This window comes from Macaca fascicularis, chromosome 9 (assembly GCF_037993035.2).
Source record: "Macaca fascicularis isolate 582-1 chromosome 9, T2T-MFA8v1.1".
In the NCBI taxonomy this organism is placed as follows: Eukaryota; Metazoa; Chordata; class Mammalia; order Primates; family Cercopithecidae; genus Macaca; species Macaca fascicularis.
This window is the reverse complement of record NC_088383.1, coordinates 54,248,482-54,271,608: the sequence shown is the minus strand read 5'-3', so window position 1 is coordinate 54,271,608 and position 23,127 is coordinate 54,248,482. Positions and strand designations below refer to the sequence as shown.

Genomic DNA, 23,127 nt, shown 5'->3' with positions numbered 1-23,127 from the left:
GAAAAAAGGCCCGGTGGCTACTTTCTCATCTCTAACCACAAATGGTTTCTCTCTAACAAAATGCTTTGGAATCCAACAGGTCAGGCAGTAGAAGCAGCTACAAAGTTTTACCCAGTCTGGAAATAAAACCAACATTTCTGGGAATCACAACAGTTTTGGAAAATGACCGAGTGAAGTAATAGTGCACAGTTCCAAGAAACAAAACCTGGAACTATCTCAGAAATTCAATGCTAGGAATTATTTATTTTTCAATTGTTGCCTCTGACTCAAGGAATCTGTGTCCTGATTTCTAAGGACATTAGTTCTGTTTGGATGTTGAGCGTAGTGACAAAGGGCTTCTTGTACAGTGATTTTCTTTGGGACTCCCCTTACTCACCCAGAAGATGGGGGAGCTGATGTCCCAAATGCTTACGATATTATTCCCTGTCGTTGAAAGCAGTACTTTTTTCTGGAAGAATGGATGCACATTCCATAGGCTAATCTGTCACTAGGAGGAAAAGCTGCCCTCAATGGGTGACGGGCCGAGACCCCGTGTCGTCTGGCTGAGCAGCTCTTCCTGATAGTGCGGTTCAGGCGGAAATGAGAGGCTGCGATGAAAACCCTCACTGTTCATTTCAAAGGCTGTGGAGTGCTTAGGACATGGTGTTCCTATGACACTGGCAATCACTACAATAAGGTTTACTGTGCCAGACACACTTCTTAGTGATGAATGAGACCCTTCGAGGAGAAGCGAACGTACCAATGCTAAACCCCACCATTCAGGGGAGCAAAAGAATCCCCCCTGCCTGGCTTTTTTTCGGTAAGGAACATAGAACTGGAAAATACCTAAACTATGCATATATTTTGGAAAATTTTTGAGTAATTCCTTAAACTAGCATATCAATCTTTATTTGAATGCTAACAATGGGTACTCAACACATTACACACTAAACCCCTTTTGGAACAAGATTTAAAGAATACTCAAGTCATGTTATGTGTCCTTGGGCTAATCTACACCGTTGTTAATCTTTGCCTAACTTCAACCCTGGGTCCCCTTTACTCTTTCGGGAAACTCTACTTTGGAATAGTCCTGGATTTTTCTGGACTTAGCAAAGGCAACCCTATTGTCATTCATTCACTCACCACAAGCCTAGCAGGGGATGGAAGGGAGATCCTGAGATTAAAGCAGGGTCCCTTCAGCTTGCCCAGCAGAATTCGGCTTCATTCCAAAGTCCAGGGCACCCCAAGTGTGGCTTGAATGGCCCCTGGATGGCCTAACCTGGGACACCTGCTGCTTCAGATCAAACCCTGAGACCCTCCCCCTGGGCCCCCTCCCTGCCATAAGTCATCCTCTATCAAGAAGGGCAGCTGCTTCAACTGGAAATCTCAGTTTGCATTTCCCAGTGATGCGGGTAGTATGTGGCTTGTCACAGGACGCTCCATCCAGGGCCTTGCCCAGACAGCCAACCATTCTATTTATAGTAACAATCAACTTATCCTGTTACAGTTCAGTTTGTTTATAGAATGATGTAATTTGGGGAAGGAAAGCTTTTCCTGAGGTCAGTACAATGCATCCTTAGACAAAAGGCTGCATGGTGGGAATCTGGGGTCGTCCAGGTTCTCTGGGGCACAGACACACGTGCCCTGGGCACACCCCTGCTTAATTATTCAGTGTGAGTGATGGCTCGATACACAGTGTTCCCAGGGATCAACCAATCACGTTCGGGGGGAAGCCTCCTAGAAAGCGCCCTTGTTGAAGATACATTCAGCGTTACTGTCTGCCCAGGGCATCTTCGCTTACTTGCCAGAAATCTGTGTGACTTATGAGGATGGACTGACAGTGAGAATGTGCTGGAAAATGCATAGGTCACAAACGGGGCTGTTATGTGGATGCAACCTGGCAGGAGCTTTTTCCTCCTGAGGGCACAGGAATGCCAGCAGCCCCCACACAGGTCATGGTGCTTGCTGTGCCTGTGCTCAGGGCTGGCTCCCCATGTACCCAGGGGACAGACCAGGCTGGGGCATCACCTTATGATTGTAGAAGTGGCCATTGATAGAGAACCGGTGTCGCCGGATGCGCTGGGCCTCACCGGGGGCACGGCATTTGAGCCTCCTCTGGCTTATGCAGCTGGCGTCGCTCTTGGTCCGCATCAGCTGGGGGGCCTCCTCTGCCTCCTCCAGGGGCCCTGCATGAGAAATGGATGAGAGAATGGCAGGGTGGGTGATGCTGACAGAGCAACTGCCTGCTGTCAGGAGGTCTGGCTCCCTAGAGCTCTGTGGTCATGTGCATTGGGGCAGATGGGGACGTGAGGGCCATTCCTGGACTGGAGGCTGGATACTCCCAGCTTGCAGATAGGAAGGTGAGACCCAGACAGGGTATCCTGGGTCACAATGTCATATGGCCATACCCCTCTTGGTCTCTATCTTAGGGTGCCCACGGAGGTCCTTGGTGGCCCCAGCCCTGTCTTCTGAGCCCCTGCTCTGAAACAGGCCCTTCAGAGTGCTAAGGGAAGGGGCACAAAGAGGATGCATGAGCAGGTACAGAGGATGAGGACGAGGTCCCAGAGGGAGGCGAGGGGCCAGGAGGGTGCAGCGCCCTCTGTGGATGCTCCTTTCCCATAGCACACATAGGGCAGGGGACTCAGGCCACCCCTACACTGTCACCTCCCAAACCTCTGCTCACTTTTCCATAAAGAGGAGCGAGAATGAGGGCAAAGCGCCTCAGAGGCAGGCACCTGGGTAGGGGTCCAGCAGGTGAAGCCCCTCTTTTGCTGGGGCACAAAGCTGTCCTTCGGAGACTGTGGTTGTGAGCCAAGCCCCTCTGCTCCTACCCTGGATGAGGCAGGGTCTGGGCAGCTCGTGGGCTCCGCTTACCTGAGCTGTCTGTAGAACTCTCAGCCTTGTGCACTGGCTGAGTGCTTGGCCCCTGGGCTGTGATGTTCCCGTCCTGGGGCGATGGCTCCTTTCTGAAAAGAGACAACTGCGGTGCTGAGATGGCTGCTGGCAGAGAAAGGGAGCTCAGGCCAAGGAGAAGAGACCAGCAGCCCCTGGGGCAGGACACAGGCGGGAAGCATGGCAGGCTGAGGTGAGGCCTGGATTTCAAACCGAGAGAGTCAGTCTGAAACAATAAAAGAAAAGCAGAGGCCTCCACCAGCATCTGCTGGACGGAAGTGAGCCTGGCCTGAGGGCTTGTGCTGGACTGCATCACGCAGACACATGGATGCATGAACGCAGTTAGGGCCTGCACATTCCTAGGCACCAGGCTTAGCCAGGCCAGCAGCTGTGTGCCAAACGGGCTCACTGGGCTTCCCAAAGGCCTGGTGGGGTGTCAGGCAGGGGCCACCTAGAAGGGCCCAACCTCCAGGCCTCTTAGCAGGATGAACCCCAGGCCAGGGCAGCCAGTGCTGGGCTGGAGAAGGAGTGAGTATGATGGGACAGAGCCCTGCAGCCCGGGGAACCTGGGGAGGAGAAGACAGACGGGATCCTGGAGAACACATGGGCACCAGCCGCGACTGCTGTCTGTGACTGCTTGTACCTCAAGGAAGGGCACATGTGAGTCACACTTGCAGCCTTCCTAAGGAATCTGACTTTATGATCTAATTCTGTGTGGCTCAGAATTCGCTGAGTGACGGGACACCTAGGGATGTGCCAGGGCTGTCAGGGTGGTGAGTGCTGTCACAGCATGGGTTTTATGTGAAATCTGAAGGGGGTAAAGCTCTGAATGTGTGCTCTCTACAGGAGTTATTACTGGAGAAGCAGGCAAGGCCCAGCTACTAACTGCGTCTTTTGGGAGTGGGCTGAGGAGGAGATAAATGTGCATTAAACAGTAAGGCAGGCAGGAGACCATTTCCTCCTGACGGAAACATTTTTCTGATATTAAACAAATCTAATGTGAAATTCTGACAAATTTATTTTAAAATTTTTGACATTAAAATGAAAACAGAGTAGTAAGAGGCTAAATTTGTGTGCATTTTTAAGATAGAACAAGAGACGGCAAGACATGTTCAGCTTGCACAGGTGCTGGGAGCCCTGCTGGCTGTAGTCGTCCCTTCTTGCCAGCAAGGTGGCTTGGAGGAAGTTTGAGAAACAGAAATGGAGGTCATGGGAGCCTGGAACATTCTCCAGGAGGGAGGGAGAGGCCACTCTGGGTGAGGCTGTGGACTGAGGCAGTCACGGGGCATGGCGATGAGGCTGGGTCACCCTCCCATGCCAGTGTCCCATAAGGGAACAGGGCTCCCACCCTGAGGCTCGGGATATCCCCAACCCACACCCCAAACAGGGAGCTTGGGCTGAGCAGGTGTCACAGAAGCCACCGGGTACTCACGGAGGGCAGTTGGGCCGTCCAGGCGTCCATGAGGTGGAGGGGAGGTGCACCTGCTCCCGGTCATCCTGCATCTGCAGCCGGATGGGCCGCCTCAGCCCCCAGGCAATGTTGAGGAGCCCCTCGATGATCAGAGTCCCTTCTTCCTGTGGGGGTCCACACATCAGCCCTTCCCCCAAAGCAGCTGCCCACCTTCCCTGTGCCCCCTAGGGATGGGATGCTCTGGACACTTCTGCCTTGCACCATCCCTCCTCCTGAGTGGCCCCATCCCCTCGGGAAGGACCATCAGCCACTACGTGTCCTGAGGCGTGTGACCAGGCCCTGTGGGAGGAAGCCTGAGATGTGCTCAGCTCATGCCTGGCCAGGGACACAGCCCGGAACGCAGTGGGCTGAGTCAGGTGTCCCACAGGAACCCAGCTGCTGGCCGGCAGACACGTCCACACTGCAGTGAGGAAGCGGTTCCAGGAACGCACAGTCTGTCTGCTTGTGCCAAGCAGGGGACCTCTCTGCCCACACTGCACCTGGGAGGGGGGTCCTGTGCCACCAGTTCCTGTGCCACCAGGCCTGCAGGGTCCCACGCCCACCAGAGCAGAAGTGGGCACTCTCTGTCCTAGCTGTGTCTCAGCCTCACCCTTCTCCTGGTGCCTCCCGAAAGCAGCAGTGTCGACTTGCCAGGGCTGACAGAGAGGCTTGCTTTTCTCACCACTGCTTAGACATCACTAACCTTATATCCCATGCCAGAATTTCTACAACAGCCTTCATCCCATGTCCCCAACCTGCCTCAGTGTCCCTAAGTCTGCAGGTGACATGGTTCCTCTCCTGCTGCCAACCTGGGGCCCTAATCAACAGAGTCCTCTGCAGGCACCTTGCTAGTGCTGGTTGGCACCCCTTGGGCCCTTGATTCAGTGCCTCTGACCTATTCCAGGCCTCTGTCTCTGCGAGACCACGCCAGGCCTCTGTGCCAATCCCAGTCACTCTGTGCGTTTAAGCCTGGCCAAGCTGAGTCATTTGCCAGAATTCTTGCCAGCAACCTCGGCTGCCCTCTACCCAGAGCCGCGGTCTTGAAGCTACACACTCCTAATGTGCTCTGACACTAGTCTTTCCACAACTAACTTGGAATATCATTCTCCCATTGCCATCTCAATCAACATTTAATTTTCTTATTTATTTATGTTTTATTGTGGTAAGGACATTTAACATAAGAACTGCCCTCTAAACAAACTGTTAAGTGCACAATACTGTATTGTTCACTGTAGGCACAATGTTGCCCAGCCCATGTCCAGGACTTACTCATCTTGCATAGCTGAAATGTTATATCAGTTGCACAGCAACTCCCCACTTCCTCCTTCCCTGCCCCAGGCCCTGCAACCACCATTTTTACTCTCTGCCTCTATGAGCCTATTTTAGATTCCTTATATAAAGGAATCATGCAGTATTTCTGACCCATATTTTAGATTCACAAATCCCATTTCTCTCTCCTCGTTGGCACTAAAAGCCCCGTGAGAACAGGGATGCCATGGAAACTTCTTCGTATCCCTGGCGGCACTCAGGAAGACCCTGCACAATGTGGATTTCATGGTAAGTTAGCAATGGGGTTTCTGGGTTCAGACATCCTGCCATCCACAGAGAAAACAGTGTATCCAAAGGTTATCAAAAACACACACAGCTTCCAGATATGACCTTGCATTATCCGCTAAAAAGGAAAACAAACAAGCAGAAACCAGAGCTGTTTTTGATACTCGCTGGTGCTCTACAAGCACAGATGTGTCACTGAGCTCCCTATGAAGGAGAGGCCAGCACGGATCTATGGAGTTCAAAGGTCTATGGCGGGTTCTGTTCTTGCCTCTTGGTCTCGGGTGCCTCTCAGTGGAGACAGCTTGTGGGGATGGCTCACTCATGGAGACCCACTGCCCTCCAGCCCCACCCTGGACTCCAGGCAGAGGGAGATGGAGGAGACACAGCCCCAGCCATGAGGGGCTCAGGACGCAGAAGGAGATGCAATGCAGCTTCCTGGAGAGGGTGCTTGTGCACTGCACTCTGGAAGACCAGTGAGGGAGGACAGGGAGGAAAGCTGAGCAGGACCTGCCTGGACAAGGTCGGGGGCTTGGTTGTACTGGGGCAGGCTGGCTAGCCATGACTCAGGCCAGCCACCCCTGCACAGGTGACGTGTGTGCCCCCAACATTGCCACCCACCACGGTTCACCCTCCCCCAGCTTGGCCGCATCTGAATGGAGGGAAAGTCCTATCAGCCAGCAGCACATTCTCCGTCTCCCTCCTTTTAGTCTCTTGACTAATCTGCTCATTGCTAATAAATTCAAAGAAGAGCCAGCGAACTAGACAAAGGGTCTACGAAAGATATAAGAGTTTGGGCAAAGTGAGAAGTGCCATGTGCCACTGAAATCCTGTTCACTGTCTCAGGCACTCCCTGCTCCGATGCCTTTGTGCATATGGAGTTCCCACCTAGAATTCAAGAACTTGGGACTGCCAGTTCGTCTTGCTTGCCTAGGGAGTCTGGGGTCTGCCCAGTACTGAGAGCTCAGGCTTGGGCTACCTCTGGGGGACTCCTCTTTCTCCCCCACCTGCAGCACAGGCAGGCGTGTTCCAGGTGGGACTGTGGCTGGGGCAGAGGATCTGTGGCCCTGTCGGGGGAGTGCAGGAGCTTCCCAGGGACTGCCTCCCTCGTCCTTGGCAGCCTCCTTTGCTGGCATGGTCACTCCTGGACAGAGGCGGTGGCTTTCTAATGCTGCCCAGGTGCTCCTTGGCAGCCCCCCAGCCCCAGCCCAGGCCCAGCAACCGGAGCGATCCTTTGAAGCAGAAGCCAGACTGCAGTGCCCTTGTTCAAACCCTGCAGTGTCTTTGCCTCCCTCTTGGAGGGAAACACAGCATCCACGCCAAGGTTCACTGACCCCCTCCTACATGGGCCAGTCTGCAGGCACCTTGCCGTGCCCTGAGCATGTCCGTCTGGAGCACCTCACCAAAGGGACTTTGCACGTGCTGCCCCCGCCACCTGGAATGTGCATTTTCCCATTTTTTTTCAGGTTTCTGTTCCAATGTCTGCTCTGAAGACATCCCCTGACCACTGTTCCCGTGGCGGCAGCCTACCACAGCGTCCCACTGTGCTGCTGCGCTTTTCCTTCAGGCAGCTCTTGCTGTTGCCTGAATCACAGCACCCACTCATCTCTGGCTCTATCTCCTCCATTACTAGAATATGAGCTCCAGGGGGGCCACACCTGTGTGTGCAGTCACAGCACACAGTAGCACCTCACATCTGGTGAACAAGTAAACAAATCCTCAGAAAGCACCCCATCTGGGGTGTAAGAAGACCAGGGTCAGACCCCGCCGACTGCTCTTGGTCCCTTGGGAGCAGGGTGTGTCTCTCCTAAGAGCAGGCCTAGGGACCCAGCCTCAGCTGCCTCCAGGCTGGGGTCCTGTGCTGCTGATTTTTCATCAAAGTTGCCGAGGACCTGGCCCAACTTCACAGGAGTCATGATGGGCTGGTGTAATACAGGGTGGGAAACAAGCTTTGGGGCAGGGGTGGCCCTGGAGCAACCTGTGAGGGCCCAGTGGAACCCCTCCCTCTCCCAGTGCCCCTAGGTGACCAGCAAGGCACCCACCCCTTTCCTGCCCTGCAGTGTAAACATTCCCCAGCCTCCTACTGGCAGAAAAACACCTCCAAGCAGGCAGCTGGGCCAGGCCCCGCCCTCCAAGCTGTTTTCCTAAGAGAGCCTTCCTGAGCGGGCTATTTTTGGTCCTCGTGACAGTGATTGATAGCTGGTGGGAAGGTATAAAAGCAGCTGCCTGCCGAAGCTCTTCAGACAGCTCAGGGAAGAGTCTGGCACGGTTTTCTCTGAGACTCAGTGCACCGTCCTCCTCCCAGCGACCCCACCCTGGACCCCCTGCCGGACCCTCCACCCTTTGGCCTCCAAGCTTCCCAGGGGCTTCCTTTGGACTGGACTGTCCCTGCTCATCCATTCTCCTGCCACCCCCAGACCTTCTCAGCTCCAGGTAAGAGGGAGCAGCTGCCCTTGGGTTTGAGACAAAACACAAGGACTTTGTTTATGTTTGAGGGCAATTCCCAGCCTGAACTTGCACAGCCTCCCTATGGGTTAGAGAAGAGGGCTGTCTGTAGAGGGCTTTGCATTTACAAAGGGATTCAGGGGTTATTTCATGTGTTTCCTACAACATCCCTGCCAGGGGTATTTATAACCCTGTTTTACGGATGGGTAAGTGGAGGCCTGGAGAGGTGGCCTTGCCAAAGGTCCCAAGGTGTGTGGCCGATCCTGGTTTTAAACCCAGCTTTCCTCTGACCAGTGTTTGTTAGGTTGGTTTCTCTTATCTGTGCACATTCTGAAACAATAAGGATAAAATCTTAAGCCTTTGGGTTTTCAACGTAAACAGGAAGAAAGAGCCCAGGAGTCCGAGCTCTGGTCTGGGCTCTGTAGACTTCGAACTGCTCTCAGGGCACCAGATTCCTACAGGCAGCCCCAGAGGAGTGTGGGGACACGGAGGGGCGGTGGGATGCATGGCAGGCCCTCACCACCTGGCCTCTGTTTCCCAACAGGTTGCCGCCTCCTCTCGCCAGGGTGATGAGGTCCCGGCTTCTGCTCTCTGTGGCCCATCTGCCCACAATTCGGGAGACCACGGAGGAGATGCTGCTTGGGGGTCCTGGGCAGGAGCCCCCGCCCTCTCCTAGCCTGGATGACTACGTGAGATCCATATCTCGACTGGCACAACCCACCTCTGTGCTGAACAAGGCCACGGCCCAGGGCCAACCCAGGCCACCCCACAGGCCAGCCCAGGCCTGCCGGAAGGGCCGCCCTGCTGTGTCCCTGCGGGACATCACCGCACGTTTCAGGGGCCAGCAGCCCACACTGCCCACGGCTGATGCTGTGGACCCCCTGGACTGGCTTTTTGGGGAGTCCCAGGAAAAGCAGCCAAGCCAGAGGGACCTGCCGAGGAGGACTGGCCCCTCTGCTGGCCTCTGGGGTCCGCACAGACAGATGGACAGCAGCAAGGCCAGGGGGGCCCCCAGAGGGAGGCTCTGTGAAGCCAGGATGCCTGGGCACTCCCTAGCAAGACCATTGCGGGATGGGCAGCAGAGCTCTGACCTAAGAAGCTGGACTTTGGGGCAGCCTGCCCAAGCCATGGCCTCCCCCCGCAGCCCCCGCCCCAGCAGTGTCCTCAGAACTCTCTACTCGCACCTCCCGGTGATCCATGAACTCTGACCCCTGCCCAATAAAGGCTTCTGTAAAGAGCTCGGTGGGTCTACATCTCCCGTCTTCCCCCATGGTGGTCACTGTCCCTGGCAGGTCTCTGGAACAGAAATGCTTTTCTGCAGAGGCCCCTGCTGGGGCAGTTCACAGTGAGACCAACCCCCTCTGAATATAACAGCCTGTCTCACATGAGATGTTACCGATCCCGTTTGCTCTGATCCTTGCTGGCTGATCACCTTGAGCAAGTTACTTAACATCTGTGTTCTCAGTTTCTCGTGGGTAATATGGGACTAATTACTGGCACCTGCCTCCCAGGCCATTCTGACGCGTAAAGGCATGTAGGAGCCCATTCGCTGAGTAGCTATCGTCATCGCTGGTGGGGAAACTGGTGGTAAGGGTATGAGGGTAGTGGGGTGCCAGCCCCCCAGGTGTTTCAGAACAAGGCCTCAGGCACTCCCAAGTCCGCCTCTTGGCCTCCACTTTCAAAGTCCATGTTATGTGAGGCCCAAGAGAACACATGGAGTCTTAGCAAATGCACTGATGTATTCCAGGGGGACTGTCACCTGGCACCACTGGGGCACTCTGCTGGCTACAACTCATACATCCTGTCGTGGCACTGGGAGAGTTCCTCCATGACGAGGGCCAAGACAGAATCTGTACCACTCAGTCCTATCATCCCCACCCCCATCTCACCTCCACCCAGGGGGCTCATGGCATGGTCAGGGTCCCAGTTGTGGGTGAGAAGCAGGGCACTGTCCAGCTGTCCTTCACCGGGGAAGTCCAGACGTTCTAAGGCCCAGGCCAGGGCATCTGGAGTCTGAAGGACCCCAATTCCTAGAGGCATCTGGCAGCAAGAAGGTGAGGCATCAGGGAATGGGAATCAGGCTGCCTCTGGTCAGCGGCAAAAGGACAGAGAGAGGAGAGGAGGAAGATTGAGCTGGGGGCGGCAACCAAGCTCACCCGGGCGGGTCTCTGCCACCTCCTTGCTCTGCGAGTTGTCAACCTAGGTCATTCTCTTTTTTTGTGGCTATTTTTAATTGCTTTGGATTTGTTAAATGTTTGTCTTCTGTTACGTTCAGACAAGCAATTACCCAGTTTCCTTATCTATAAAATGGGGACATCAGCAGTGTCCTTCACACCCTGCAAGGGCTGGGAACCTGCTCATACGAACTTGGAGCTGCAATTGTGAGCACTGTAGACAAATGTTTGTATCTGTCACAGCCCACTGTGTCTCTGTGGTGGTCTCAAACCTGCAGGTTCCTGTCTTTGGGCAAACGTGTGGGGCAGGTTTTGGCCAGGGCAGCCTTTAGCCAACCATCACCCTCAGGAGAGATCCGGAGGGCCCCCGACCAAAGCAGAGGGGCCGAGGTCCAGGCTTGCTGGGTCCAGCCTCACTACAGCCCCTTCTTCAAAGCATCATGAAATTGGGTCAGAGGGGAGAGTCCAGCAACTAGGATGAGGTCAGCAGACTCCTCCATGCTCAGAAGCTGCCTCGCTGCATCTGGGGAGGTCAGGCAGTTTGAGGAGACCCACCATCCCCGGGCTTCCCCACTAATACCCAGCTTTGTGAAAGAGGTCAGTGGCACCTTTGGAAGGTGCTCCCTCCCCGTCGAATACAGGTTTGTGGTGGGGGCTTCTGGCAATGTCCCAAGCTCCTGCAGAGAGGCCCAGGGGAATTCCTTTTCCTTCAAGCTAAGCCTCCTGGTGGGCCCTTGTAGAGCAGTTGCATTCTCCTTCCTACTTGCCACTGGAGTGGGGGTGGGGAGAGTGGAAAGGGGAGTAGAGAGGGGAGTGGAGAGGGGAGTGGAGGTGGGGGTGGGAGTGGAGAGGGGAGTGGGGCTGGGGGTAGAGAGGGAATGGAGAGGGAAGTGGGGGCGGGGGTGGGAGGTGGGAGTGGGGGTGGGAGTGGAGAGGGGAGTGGGGCTGGGGGTGGAGAGGGAATGGAGAGGGAAGTGGGGGCAGGGATGGGAGGTGGAGAAAGGAGTGAGGGTGGAAGGTGGGGGTGGGGGTGGGAGTGGAGAGGAGAGTGGGGCTGGGGGTGGAGAGGAGAGTGGGGGTGGGGGTGGGAGGTGGAGAGGGGGGTGGGGGTGGGTGGTGGAAGGTGTTGGTGGGAGGTGAAGAAGGGAGTGATTGGGACACAAGGCCCTGCCCAGAGCGGGCAGGCTGGGAAGCGCTTTGCGGCTCCCAGAAAACAGATGTTCTTGGAGCTGGTCAGTCACTTCGGGGGCCAGTGGTCTGCCAGGCCTTCGGAGAGGGGACGGGGCAACTCTCTCAAGGCGGGATGTTGGTTTTCCGCACCCCTGGGAGAGAGAGAGAGTCCCCCGACCAGGGGAAGCCCCTTCCGTTTCTCGCATTGCTGAGGGGTCCCAGGGCCTAGGAGCGGGACTGGGTGTGGAGCGCGTCCGCGGTCACCAGGGGGCGCCGCCGAGCCTCGGCGCCGCGCCCCAGGTGGGCGGGGCCGGCACGCAGTCCCCGGAGAGGGTTCCGCCGCCTGGGGCTCACTTGCTTCCCGAGAGCCGAGAGCGGTGGGTTTACACAAGGACATTTCCCGGCAGTCCTTTTTTCTTTTGAGATACCAGCCAGCCTGGTTAAAGCCCTTTGCCATGTTCAAAAGGCACAGGCTGTTCCCCGTTGTTCAGGCTTTTTGTTGTAATACAAGCAAAATTATCCCAAAGGTGAGGTTCATGATAGAGGAAGTCGGCGCCTCAGCCTCCAGAGAAGGCGTCCCTCCTCTGGCCCCTTGGAAGCGGGGAGAAAGCTCACAAGGAGACGCTGGCCCCAGGGCGTGGCCCTGCCCACCTTCGGAGAAGTGGGATGAGACAGTGGAGGAGAAGGCACCCCAAACCGTACTGCTCAGGCTGCCGGTGCTGCAGCGGGGAGGGGCAGTGAGAACACGGGGCGGGGGGTCTCTTTCAGGCGGCTCTGGGAGCGCACCCCGGGTGGTGAGCCCTTCGCCAGCCTGAGAGCCCCTTGGCTTGGGGTTCAAGGGCAACAAACAGCTCCCTGTGTTCCTGAGACCTGTTCACTGATACTGGGTGGAGACCTCCAAAGCCTAATGCTGGAAATGGTATTGCCGTTTTGAGTGGCTGTGATCTTGGGGCCATGGCCAGCACCTTTCATTTACTGCAGTGTGACCTTGTCTAGAGACTTAAACTCTGGGAGCCTCGATCTCTTTGTCTGGAAAATAATCATTCCTGTATCACCTTATACTAAATAAAGGAGAGGCAAAGCGCCTGGTGCATTGGAGGTTCCCCGGGGAAGTGTCCGTTCCTCTTGTCTGCCCAGCCCTTGGGGCCTGTGGTGCCTGAGGAGAGACTGGCCTGGGATGGCCCTGCCCCTGTAGCAAGTGCCCAGAGGTCCAGGAGGTCGTCGTGCCGGGTGCGTCACAGGGCTGCAGTGAGATCTGGAGGCCTATCAGCGTCACAGCCTGAAGCCTCGTCTTATGTGGTGATTGTGACCCAGCAAAAATGCACACTTCTTCAGGCCAGTACCCCCTGGGCTGTTAAGGCTACAGAAGGTTCGTGAAAGGTACTTTCTGGCTCCATGGAGACCAGGTCAAACCTCACACTTTCTTCAGAGTTAGGGACAGGAAGATCCCCTTGGTGGGTTGACTTTCTATCATTAAGGGCTGTCAAGAACACCTCTTCCCAGCCTTAGAGTCCCCTACTTCTCTATGTGGGCTGTCCCGCAGCATACACAAACCACAAACGCAGGGTGGAGGCTCTTGGGGCTTCCTGCCCCACCGCCCCTGCCCCCGACAACCGTTCCTACAGAGGGGATTATCTTGGGGAATCCCGAGTGCCAAAACTAAGCTCTTACTAGTGGTTTTCAAACTTGACCTTCCACCGGAATGTCCTGGAGGTCTCGTTAAAACATGGACAGGAGGACTAAGTGTTTTCGGTTCAGCAGGCCGGGGGAGGGGTGTGGTAGGAATTTGCATATCTAACCAGTTCAACAGCAGCGACCACACCCCAGGCCTCCACCAGATATGAAGTGGCATGTGTTAACAGCACAGGTGGAAATCCCTGTGGCCCCAACACCCTCTCCCCAGTGCCTCCCTCTGCCCAGCACACTGGAGCTCAGGACTGAGAACTCACCCCAGCTCTCTCCAGGCCTACACCTGCTGCTTAAGTCACCCACCAACTCTGCACAGGGACCCACAGGGTGCCTGGCCTAGGGAGGGCAGGATGGGGGCAGGCAGGGTGAGACAGGTGTCACAGAAGCAAGCGTGAGGAGGTGAGATGGCAGGAGAGGGAGGGGAGCAAGCTCTCGGGCCCTGTGGCCTGGGCAGGCCAAGGAGGTGGAGTGTGAGATTTGTACCATGCTTGGTGGTCACAGGCAGCCCAGCATAGCCTGGACCAGGAGCCAGAAGCTCCCAAAGGGTGTGACGTCTGGCCTGGCTGGCCAAGAGGATACCTCAGGGGCTGGCTGAGGCCGTCTGGCAGCAGATTCTGGCTGGCCCTCTGACCTGCCACTGACTGGCAACCCCTGGCTGTCCAGAGCTGCCTGGATGCCTGGGCTAGCTCTGGCCTGGGAGCTGTAGAAGGGTGTCTAAATTACTGAAGAGGGGGGACTAGGACTAGTGAGCCAGGACTAGTGAGGAGGTCTTGGGTTTCCTGGCGCTGCCCTGCCCATTCCTGTGTTCAACAACAGAGGGGCACTTGGAATCCATCGGCCCTGGTCAGATGCTGATGGATGGGAGAAAGTCCAGGAGCCAACCCAATCTCAACTGCAGAACGCCCCCACCAAAAACAGCCTTACCACGATAGACTTGCCATTAGGCAGTACAAATATGTTCAATTAGACCAAGATAGGGCCACAAAGCCCAACCAAGATTCCTGCGTGAAACATCGGAGGATGTGAATGACCACAAGACTACGGCTCCACTTGCCCTGCTCAGTGGGTGGTCCCCCAAGCCTAGGCCCTGCAGAGTCCAGCCAGTGCCTGAGGGCTGTGTTTGGCATCAGGCATGTATTTAGCCCACATGATGTTTCAAGATTTGGGAAATTCCTCATGAAATTCCAGATAATCTATCCTCTTTTGAAAAATCAGAAAGGGTCTGGCTGCACTAGGCCTACGGTCCTGCATAGCAGGGATGGTTTGATCTGATGGGCGGCTGACTCCTTGAGTGGGGACCCACTCCCCACACCTGCGCTGCCTGCTGTGAGCCCCTGAGCCTGTAAGCCCCTGTGTAGCCCCACACGCCATTTTACAAATGAAAGCACTGGGGACCAGGGGCCACAGGTGAGACCATGCAGATACGTGGCGGGGCGGCAGGAACAGAGAGGGACCAACTCCTCTCGTCCGCTGAGTGGTGTGATGGGTGGAGGAAGGACCTGCTCTCAGCAGCAGTTCACCTGGACAAAAGTCTCAGGGGAATGGGGAAGGAGGAAGACCCCCAAGGTGATTTCTGCCACTAGGAACTCTGGAAGGGATGTGCTGACCCTCTGCAAGGAGATGACCTGGCTGCTGATAACCTGATCCCTGGCTCAGGGTCAGAGGTGAGTGATGAGAGTGACCATATAATTTATTGTCCAAACTGGGTCACTGCTGAGCGTGGAGGGAACGGTCTTCATCATTACCCTGAAACAACACGTGTCAGGCAGGGCCTCGCAGGGTACATGGTGACCTCTATGAACAAGAGCAACAGGCTCACCTCGCGGTGTCTCAGCTGGAAGCTCTTGCCCTCATGGTAGCAGTTGTAGGTTTTCAGCAGGCCTAAGAGCTCCGACCTAGAAAGGGAAAGACATACATGTACTCCTGGGGTGTGGCAGGGCCTCAGCTTCTGGTCTTTGGCTTCCCTGGCCTCTTTTTCCTCATTTGTAACAGGAGTGTGACAGCACCCTTCTCACAGGCCAGGCATAACCAGAGGAGACCAGACTGTGCCATCACGATGCACCCGGATGGTTTTGCACATGGCCCTGGTGGGAGGCATGGGGGTGGGGCTGAGGAGGAGGCGAGACTCACAGGACAGGCCTGCGTCTGGTCCAGGATGTCCAGGGTGCCGACATTTTCACTATCACAGGTAAGGCCCTGGCAGCCTCCCTGTCCTCCACCTGCGTCGCTTCCTCACAGTAAATGCCCTGGACTTGCTTGTGGCATTGTACAGCCTATTGCTTTTCCCCATATCACTTCCTACAAGGCCTGCTGTTGCTGCTGTGGGCCACCCTGAGGGGTGCCTGCCTCTTCCCCACCCTGACTTTCCGAAGGCGCAGCAGAAGGCGATAGTCCTTTGAGTAAGGCCCTGAAGTCTGCAGTAAGTCACTTTCCCTCAATGCTGTCTCCCTTCCCGAAGGGAAAGCCACAGCCTTGGCTAATGTTGGAGGGAGGGGAGGCCTAGACAGCTGCCTGAACCCAAGCTGGGTTCTGTGGGGCAGTGGGGCCAACAGACGTGGGATGTGAGCCACAGTGGTAATTTCAATCTTCTAGTACATGTTAGGAGGTGATATGGTTTGGATCTGTGTCCCCACCCAAATCTCATGTGAAACTGTAATTCCCAGGGTTGGAGGCGGGGCCAGGTGGGAGGTGTTTGGATCATGGGAGCAGATCCCTCATGAGTGGCTTGGGCCATCCCCGTGATGATGAGTGAGCTCTCGCTCTGAGTTCACACAAGATCTGGTCATTTGAAAGTGTGTGGCACCACCCTCCATTCCCTCTCTCTTGCTCCTGCTTTCGCCATGTGAAGTGCCTGCTCCCCATTCGCCTTCCACCATGGCTGGAGGCTCCCTGAGGCCTCCCTGGAAGCCGAGCAGATGCCAGCACCACACTTCCTATAAAGCCTCCAGAACCGTGAGCCAACTAAACCTCTTTTCTTTATAAATTACCCAGCTTCAGGTGTTTCTTTATAGCAACACAAGAATGGCCTAATACAGAAGGGAAAATGAAACAGGTGAAATTAGCATTAATAACACATTTTATTGAACCCAATATATCTAAATTACTATTTGTCAACATGCAATCAATGTAAAAGTTATAATGAGGCCTCGTACACACTTATTTAGTATAAAGGGCCTGCCATCTGGAGCCTCTTTTCTATTGCCCATGCCTCCCAGCCATGGACATGTGTGGCTTGGGGATCCCCTATTGGACAGGCTCAAAAAGAAGCACCCCATCACTGTCTCCCAGGGCACCCCATCAGATATCTGAACAAGTGCTCAGGACCCCTCCACCTAAAGGCTGCCCAGGATGAGGGGAATGGCAAATGTGAAGACTCCCCCACCCAACCTGCACACCAAGGCTTACTTCTGAATGGACTTGCTGTCACTGATGGGCACGTGAGAACTCGGCAGACAGTCTTCCTTCATCTTCTCTTCCTCTTGTCTTCAGACCTAGAAGTTACTTGTTGGGAAGACAAGGAAGGGTGGACGAACAGGTGAGCCAGAGGAATGCTGGCCAGCGCAGCACCCAACACCTGCAGCCCTGGCACAGACACCGTCGGCCTTGGCATCACACTGCCTGGGCACAAGGTGGCTGCAGCTGAAAGGGTCTGGCCCAGACCCACATGGCCACATGTCAGCCAAGCTGCCCTTGGTTGGGCAAAGTCATGCTGAGCCAGTGACACTGGTCCTTTCAGCCGCCCACCTCGGAAGACTCTCCATAATCCCCAGGAATCCAGATCTGTCTCCTAAGCATTTTAGACCACATGCTCCCTTCCCTTGGCTGGGACAGCCTGACTGATGGCTTCTGCCTTGGTTGCTCCTGCAATCCTCCAGAGCTACCCTGGGCCTCTCTCCTGCCTTCCCACTGAGCCAGGCAGTGGCCCATCACTGGCTCTCCTGGCAGTGGGTTAGTCGGCCTGTGTTCCCTATGTGCTGTAGACGGTTGGCATCTTCTCTGAGTTATCTCATCCAGTCCCTACAACAATACTGTGAGGTGAGTATCACCATATTCCCATTTTACAGATGAGAAGACAGGGACAGGAGTTTAAGCACTTTGCCCAAGATTACCAGCAAGTAAGCAGCAAAGCCACTGTTCCAGCATTCGGACCCCTGATTCTGGTCTCTTAGCACCTTCTCTATATCGAACACAGGCAGTGACTTAAACCCCCAAACCTTCCTTTTCTCGTCTGTGCAACAAAGTAATCTCAAGCCCACAGGATCACTAGTGGATCCACACACACACTGTTCACACACACTGTTCCACACACATACTGTTCCCTCTTTCCACACACAGCCTTGACCGGTTTGAGGAGCTGCTCCTGCCCTCCCCAGGTTTCTTTCACGGACGGTAAATCCACCAGAGCTTTCTCGATCCTGTTGGCATCTGCACGACTTCCTGTTCCTCTCACTCCCCCATGTCAATGTGGCCAAGGACTCTTATCAAGGCCTCCTACATGCTGGGCAGGGAGGTAAAGCTTCACACACACACACACACACACACACACACACTCTCACACATACACTCATACACACACACACAAAAACACACGTACACAATCACATGCACACACACATACACTCACACACTCTCACGTGCACACAAACACACAGTCACACTCAACACATACACACATGCTCACACACACGCACAAACACAACACACGCACATACACACAAACACACACAATCTCATGCACACACACACACACACACACACACTGCAGTGCTGACCTTGCCTCCACCTTCCATCTCCCAAGTTGCAGCACAGGGCTGGGGGTGTTAGGACACATCGGGAGGGGGCACAGCCTGGGGCCACACCACATCCTTCCCACAGCACAGTTCCACTCATTCACAACTCCCCCACATCTGTTCACACAAACCCATCATGTCTTCCTGACCTGAGTGTGTTCTAATGCCACGGGGAGCGGGGAGCTCAAGCTCAGTTCCACCTGCTGTCGTATTTATTAATGTCCTCAGAGCCCGTCCCTGCAGAATGCCCATCCCCTCGGGCACTCACTTGGACAGGTCCAATTTGCTCTCTCCCTCCTTGCTTGACACCCACAAATGTGATGAGCCTGCCCTCTGTGCTAACATCAGCCCTGCGTGAGCCTGTGATGCCAGAGGCAGGGAAATACAGTTGGCCTGGAGAAGGGGAAGGATTTGAGGGAGTGGGCTTCCTGATCACCTCAGGATCATCCTATCCATACCTCCTCCCCTCTGCCGTGCTCCAGAGTGAGGCACCTCAGGGCCTGGAAGGATGTCAGGCCCCCAGCAGCAAGGCCTGGAGCCGGCGACTTCTCGCTGCATTTTTCTTGGCCAGGCAACAGGCATTTCAAAATAAAGTTTCAGTTCCTCAGCACCTCCGCTTGCCTGTGGAAAAAGTGATCTGCCCCCCTCTCTGGGTAGTTCCTCATATGTTTGCAAGGCAGAAGCCTAGTGCAGCCCGGGGTGAGCCATGGGACTGGGTTTCTCAGCCCACACTGCTTCTGTGGGTCTTCAGCATAACGAAATCTTGCTTTCAGCAAACTCATTACAGGAAGGGCTGGATTTACCCCCACATAACAGGCGGTGTTTTTTTCTCTTGCCTTCCTCTGTATCCAGCTTCCACCCCAACTTCCTGCTCTAAGCCCCGGGCTCACTGAACAGTTCACGGCTCCCCTAAGGGGCTCTATGCTTTTTCTTCCCTTGGGGCTTTTGTAGTGCTGTTCTCTGTTCAGAACCCAGAACTACTCCTTCCTCTGATGTTAGCTCCTCCTGGAAAGCCTTGCCAGAAAAGCCCCAGTCCATGTCGGGGCAGCCCCTCTCTGCCCCATCACCTCTTCCCATTTCCCCACTGGGCCCTGCAGAACCCAGCTCTTGTTTAGACTTCCCTCCCAAGAGAACAGGAGCACGGGGGCGGGGTGCTTTACCACTAGTTTCCAGCCCCAAGTATAAGCCTGGCACATCGCAGGAAGTCCATACATGGTTGTTAAATTGCTGAATAAATACAAGAAGCTTCTAGACTCCATCCAAGTCTACTCTTCCAGAGCTGTGCACATACAGCAGGAATAAATAATATAAAAATCTCCAATGACCACGGAGGTGACTCCGCTGAGGGACACTCTTCACGGGGTCCATGGGGAATGGGGGGCACGTTCCTTCTGCGACGTGGCAACTCTTTTGGCGTTTCATAAGAAGCCAGGAATCTGGATTTTTCCGGGCTATATTTCACTACTGAAAGGTGGGTGGCTGGCAGAGGCATGCACTGTCCCTGGAATGCCCATGTGGTCGCTCACCACCCTGGCCCTCTGCAGCTGGTTGGGGCCATGGGCCTCATTCTGACCACTGAGCTGCCAACAAGTGTGTGGGTCCCTTCCAGGCCAGCAGCTTTATGAGCCAGTGCACAACCCTGCAGTTCTCCTGTCTCCGCCATGATGGCCCAGAAAGCCACGTGTTTCAACTGTGCAGCTACTCGATGGTCAGCCTGGGTCTCTGAGTGACTGTGGACCAGAACCATCTGCCAACCCACACTGGATATAGACTGAGAAAGAGAAATAAACCTCTGCCGTGACAAGCCACTGGTGTATCAGGGATTTGTTACTGCAGCATAACCCAGACCAAGTCTCATGAAATACATAATCCAATTAAAACAACATATATTTAATGTAATATTTTATATTTAAATATATTTGTAAATAAACCAAACACCTTTGTAAGACAGACACACCTAGTGGTGACACAGGAAGAATACAGATGGTTGCAGGAGAACAGAAAATTCCAGGCAGCCGTTTCACATGACCATCAAAAGGAAACTGTTGAAATAGGAGTTATAAGAAGCTAGGCGTCATAAGACTCTAAAAAATCAGAGTGTGGCCAAACTGGCTAAGACCAACTGAACCCAACATGGTGCTGGATTCGACCTAGGTTTCTCCTCACTCATTAACCAGGCAACTCTCTGGGATGCTAAGTCACACACCCACAGCACCGTGACAGTTCCAGAACACCAATATGTGACGTAAAAATGGGTGGCACCACAGTTTCAAGAAAGTTCCACATTTTTCCAGGAATCTTCTTGGATATTCCACCCCTTGGTTAAAGAAACCCATCAAGGCAGCAGCTCCCAACTCCCTTGCACACTCTCCCTTCTTGAGTGTGTACTTTCACTATTTTCTGACTTGTATGAGAAGGAATTCAAGGAGTCAAGAGCCTGGACATCAGCTGGGGTCAAAGTCCCACCAGTGTTTGGGGACCCCTCCTAGCCCACTAGACAGTGAGGCTCCAGTTTGTGACTTCTGATTCACGACACGGCATGATTTACATTTACTTCCAGTCTCCTATAGTGTGTGGGGAAGAAGTTCATTTTGCCATATGTAGTAGGAATACTTAGAAGTGGAATTTCCCGTAAGTCAGGCAGTGGTTACTTATTCATAGAAGATGCTTCCTAAAGAGCTCTGGGGTGCTTAGCTGCATGCCTTCTCCTCTCTGGGCCTTAATTTTCCCATCTGTACAACAAGAATATTGACCTCCAATGGGTTTGAAATTTTCTTAACTGTGGAACTCTTTGCTCAAATAGAAAATATATGCAAAACAGATTAAAGGGGATTGCCATGGTTAACAGTGAGATGGTGGCAGGGAGCCTCATCTCCTAGGACTCTGGGTAATACTACTTGAAAAGCATGGTTCTCCCTCGCTGGCCTTCATGAGTGCTTTTCCCCTGCATGCCTGCTTATTTACAGGACACAACTATGGTTGAGTGTCTCCAGCCATGATTGAATGGCATCAGCTGGGGGCGGCTGCTCAGAGGAGACAAACCAGGAGGAAAGTAAAGAAGAGTCCTAGACTGCAGATGGCAAAGTGAAGGGGTAAAGGAGAAGATGGGCTTGTGGGGTGAACAGCTGGGGCAGAGAATGGGGCATGGCATCTCAGAGGAGGGCAGGGGGGTCAGCAAACAAGGCTGAGGGAGGTGGCTCAGGGCCCACTGCAGCAAAGGGAGGCTCTTCCAGCTTGCTGGGCTGGGTCCTGAGTCTTACAGGGTAGGAACCTCGGTTCTACACAAAGACAGTCTCTCCTCTGAGAGAGGCACACATTTCTGTGTCCTCCAGCACTCATTAGCTTCATGGCCCTAAGCAAGGGAAGGAGATGAAAATATTTTATTCCCAACATACACTTCTTTGACATGTTCTTAAATGGCTGCCACTTGCCCATCCTGAAAAAAGTGGCTGGCAGAGTGTCTTCAGTGGGAAAATTTGCATCTGTAGAGAATCTCCATTAATGCAACCAGGCCCCCTCCCCTTTCCAGGTCTTTCCCCACATCCAGGAGAGATTGAGAATCCATACCTTTAAAAGTCTCTCTGAGGGAGGCTTCATCTACATAACAAGGTCACTTTCACTAGTCAAGCCTCTCCTCCTCCCATAGCCTGTTTCACCAGAATCTAAGCCCCTATTCTTTCTGTAACCTCAAAATGGTATATAAGTCTCTGTATATGGTATATAACTCACTGGGAAACTGGACCATCATTCTGAAGGCTCCCATGCATGCACCTTAAGTAAATGTGTATGCCTTTTCTCCTATTAATCAATCCACTTCATGTCTGATTTTTAGTGAAACTTTCAGGGGCCAAGAGCCTATGGCTCCCACAAAAGTCACTTGGTCTCTCTGGTTCTCACACCCAACACAACAAGAAGACCTGTTTCCCTGAGCTCCAGGATCACTCACAGAATTCCACTGCAGAACGCAACACTGAGCTTGCGCCCTATCCCCTTAACCAGACTTGCATTCATTTTGATGAATTTCATTCGTTTTGACATCACTGGGCGAGTCTTATAGGAAGCTGCATGAGTACATAAGGGGTGTCTAAAAGACAGCTGTGGCAGGAGGGAGCTACAAGGGGGAACACACACACCCAACAGGAGAGGAAAGGGAGCCATGTCTCTATTTGGAGCATTTTCCTGGAGCAGCCTTTTGCATTGAATCTCCAAGTGCACTAGGTGGGGCCTTTGAGAATCTCTGCCAGCGTATTTTCCAGTCTTTTATAAACAACACAACCTTATCTTGAAACTAGATCCTAGGTAGAAGCCTAATACACAAATGGATTAAAGCGAGGCTGCATGGGTGGCAGCAGGAGTCAGGAGAGGACGGGCTGGGGCTGGCCTGCCACCCAGGCTCAGGCTCAAAACCACAGAGTGACAGATGCAGTTGGACAGGCCAAGTCGGCTAGCGGGCCCTCCCCTCCCCCAAGCCGTGCCATTCTGCTGGGAAAGTTCAGCCTTCTTTGTCTGGGCCTGCTCCCCTCCCCCAGGTCCCGGGACAGAGCTCAGGCCTCCACGCCTGTTTCCCAGGCTGGAGGACACTCTGTCCCCAACCAGAGTGATCAACTGCAGCCAGGGCCCTCTGTAACCCAGAGGAGACCCCCTGGGCGGCATGCCAGCCATGGCTACCTGTCCCAGTGAACAAGAAGTGAGTTGTTCTCCCTTTCCACTTCAGCAGCTGTTCTGCCAGCCGTGCAGACAGCCAGCCTGCTGTCGCTACTGAGGGACAAAGGCCGCTGAGGGCTTTAGAGCTGCTAGGCATGGGCCGTCTTTCCTTTTTTGTGTTTGTGGGGACAGTAATTACAGAAGAAGATGACTGTGATTCTTCCAGTCACTCCCGGGGCCCAATTCCTACAGGTCAGTGGCAAAAGGAACAGAAGATGCTGAGTGAAGTGAGGCTTTCGTGACACGAAATTGAGTCCACTTGAAAGCCTTTTATTTTAAGACT

The 23,127-nt window shown here is 54.1% G+C and overlaps 2 protein-coding genes across 6 annotated transcripts in view; one reads left to right on the top strand and one right to left on the bottom strand.

Annotated features, from left to right (window-relative positions):
• The window catches only part of RASSF4 (Ras association domain family member 4), a 35,322-nt gene that overhangs the window by 7,734 nt on the left and 4,461 nt on the right, over nt 1-23,127 (bottom strand). For 2 of the 5 annotated variants that reach the window (XM_065520668.2, XM_005565102.5), the window contains exons 2-6: nt 16,756-16,841; nt 15,170-15,245; nt 4,304-4,446; nt 2,854-2,945; nt 2,008-2,165 (exon numbers count right to left, since the gene is read on the bottom strand). In XM_065520668.2, the coding sequence (XP_065376740.1) occupies nt 2,008-2,165; nt 2,854-2,945; nt 4,304-4,446; nt 15,170-15,245; nt 16,756-16,817 (531 nt within the window). In that variant the 5' untranslated portion in view covers nt 16,818-16,841. Of the gene's footprint in view, nt 1-2,007; nt 2,166-2,853; nt 3,098-4,303; nt 4,447-15,169; nt 15,246-16,755; nt 16,852-23,127 lie in introns of all 5 variants that reach the window. The other 3 variants (XM_074001519.1, XM_005565101.5, XM_074001520.1) reach the window with 3 other exon arrangements.
• On the top strand, nt 8,114-9,554 carry DEPP1 (DEPP autophagy regulator 1). The gene is made up of 2 exons (XM_005565099.5): nt 8,114-8,305; nt 8,862-9,554. Exon 2 carries the CDS (start codon nt 8,887-8,889, stop codon nt 9,523-9,525), a length of 639 nt encoding a protein of 212 aa, XP_005565156.2. The 5' UTR covers nt 8,114-8,305; nt 8,862-8,886; the 3' UTR covers nt 9,526-9,554.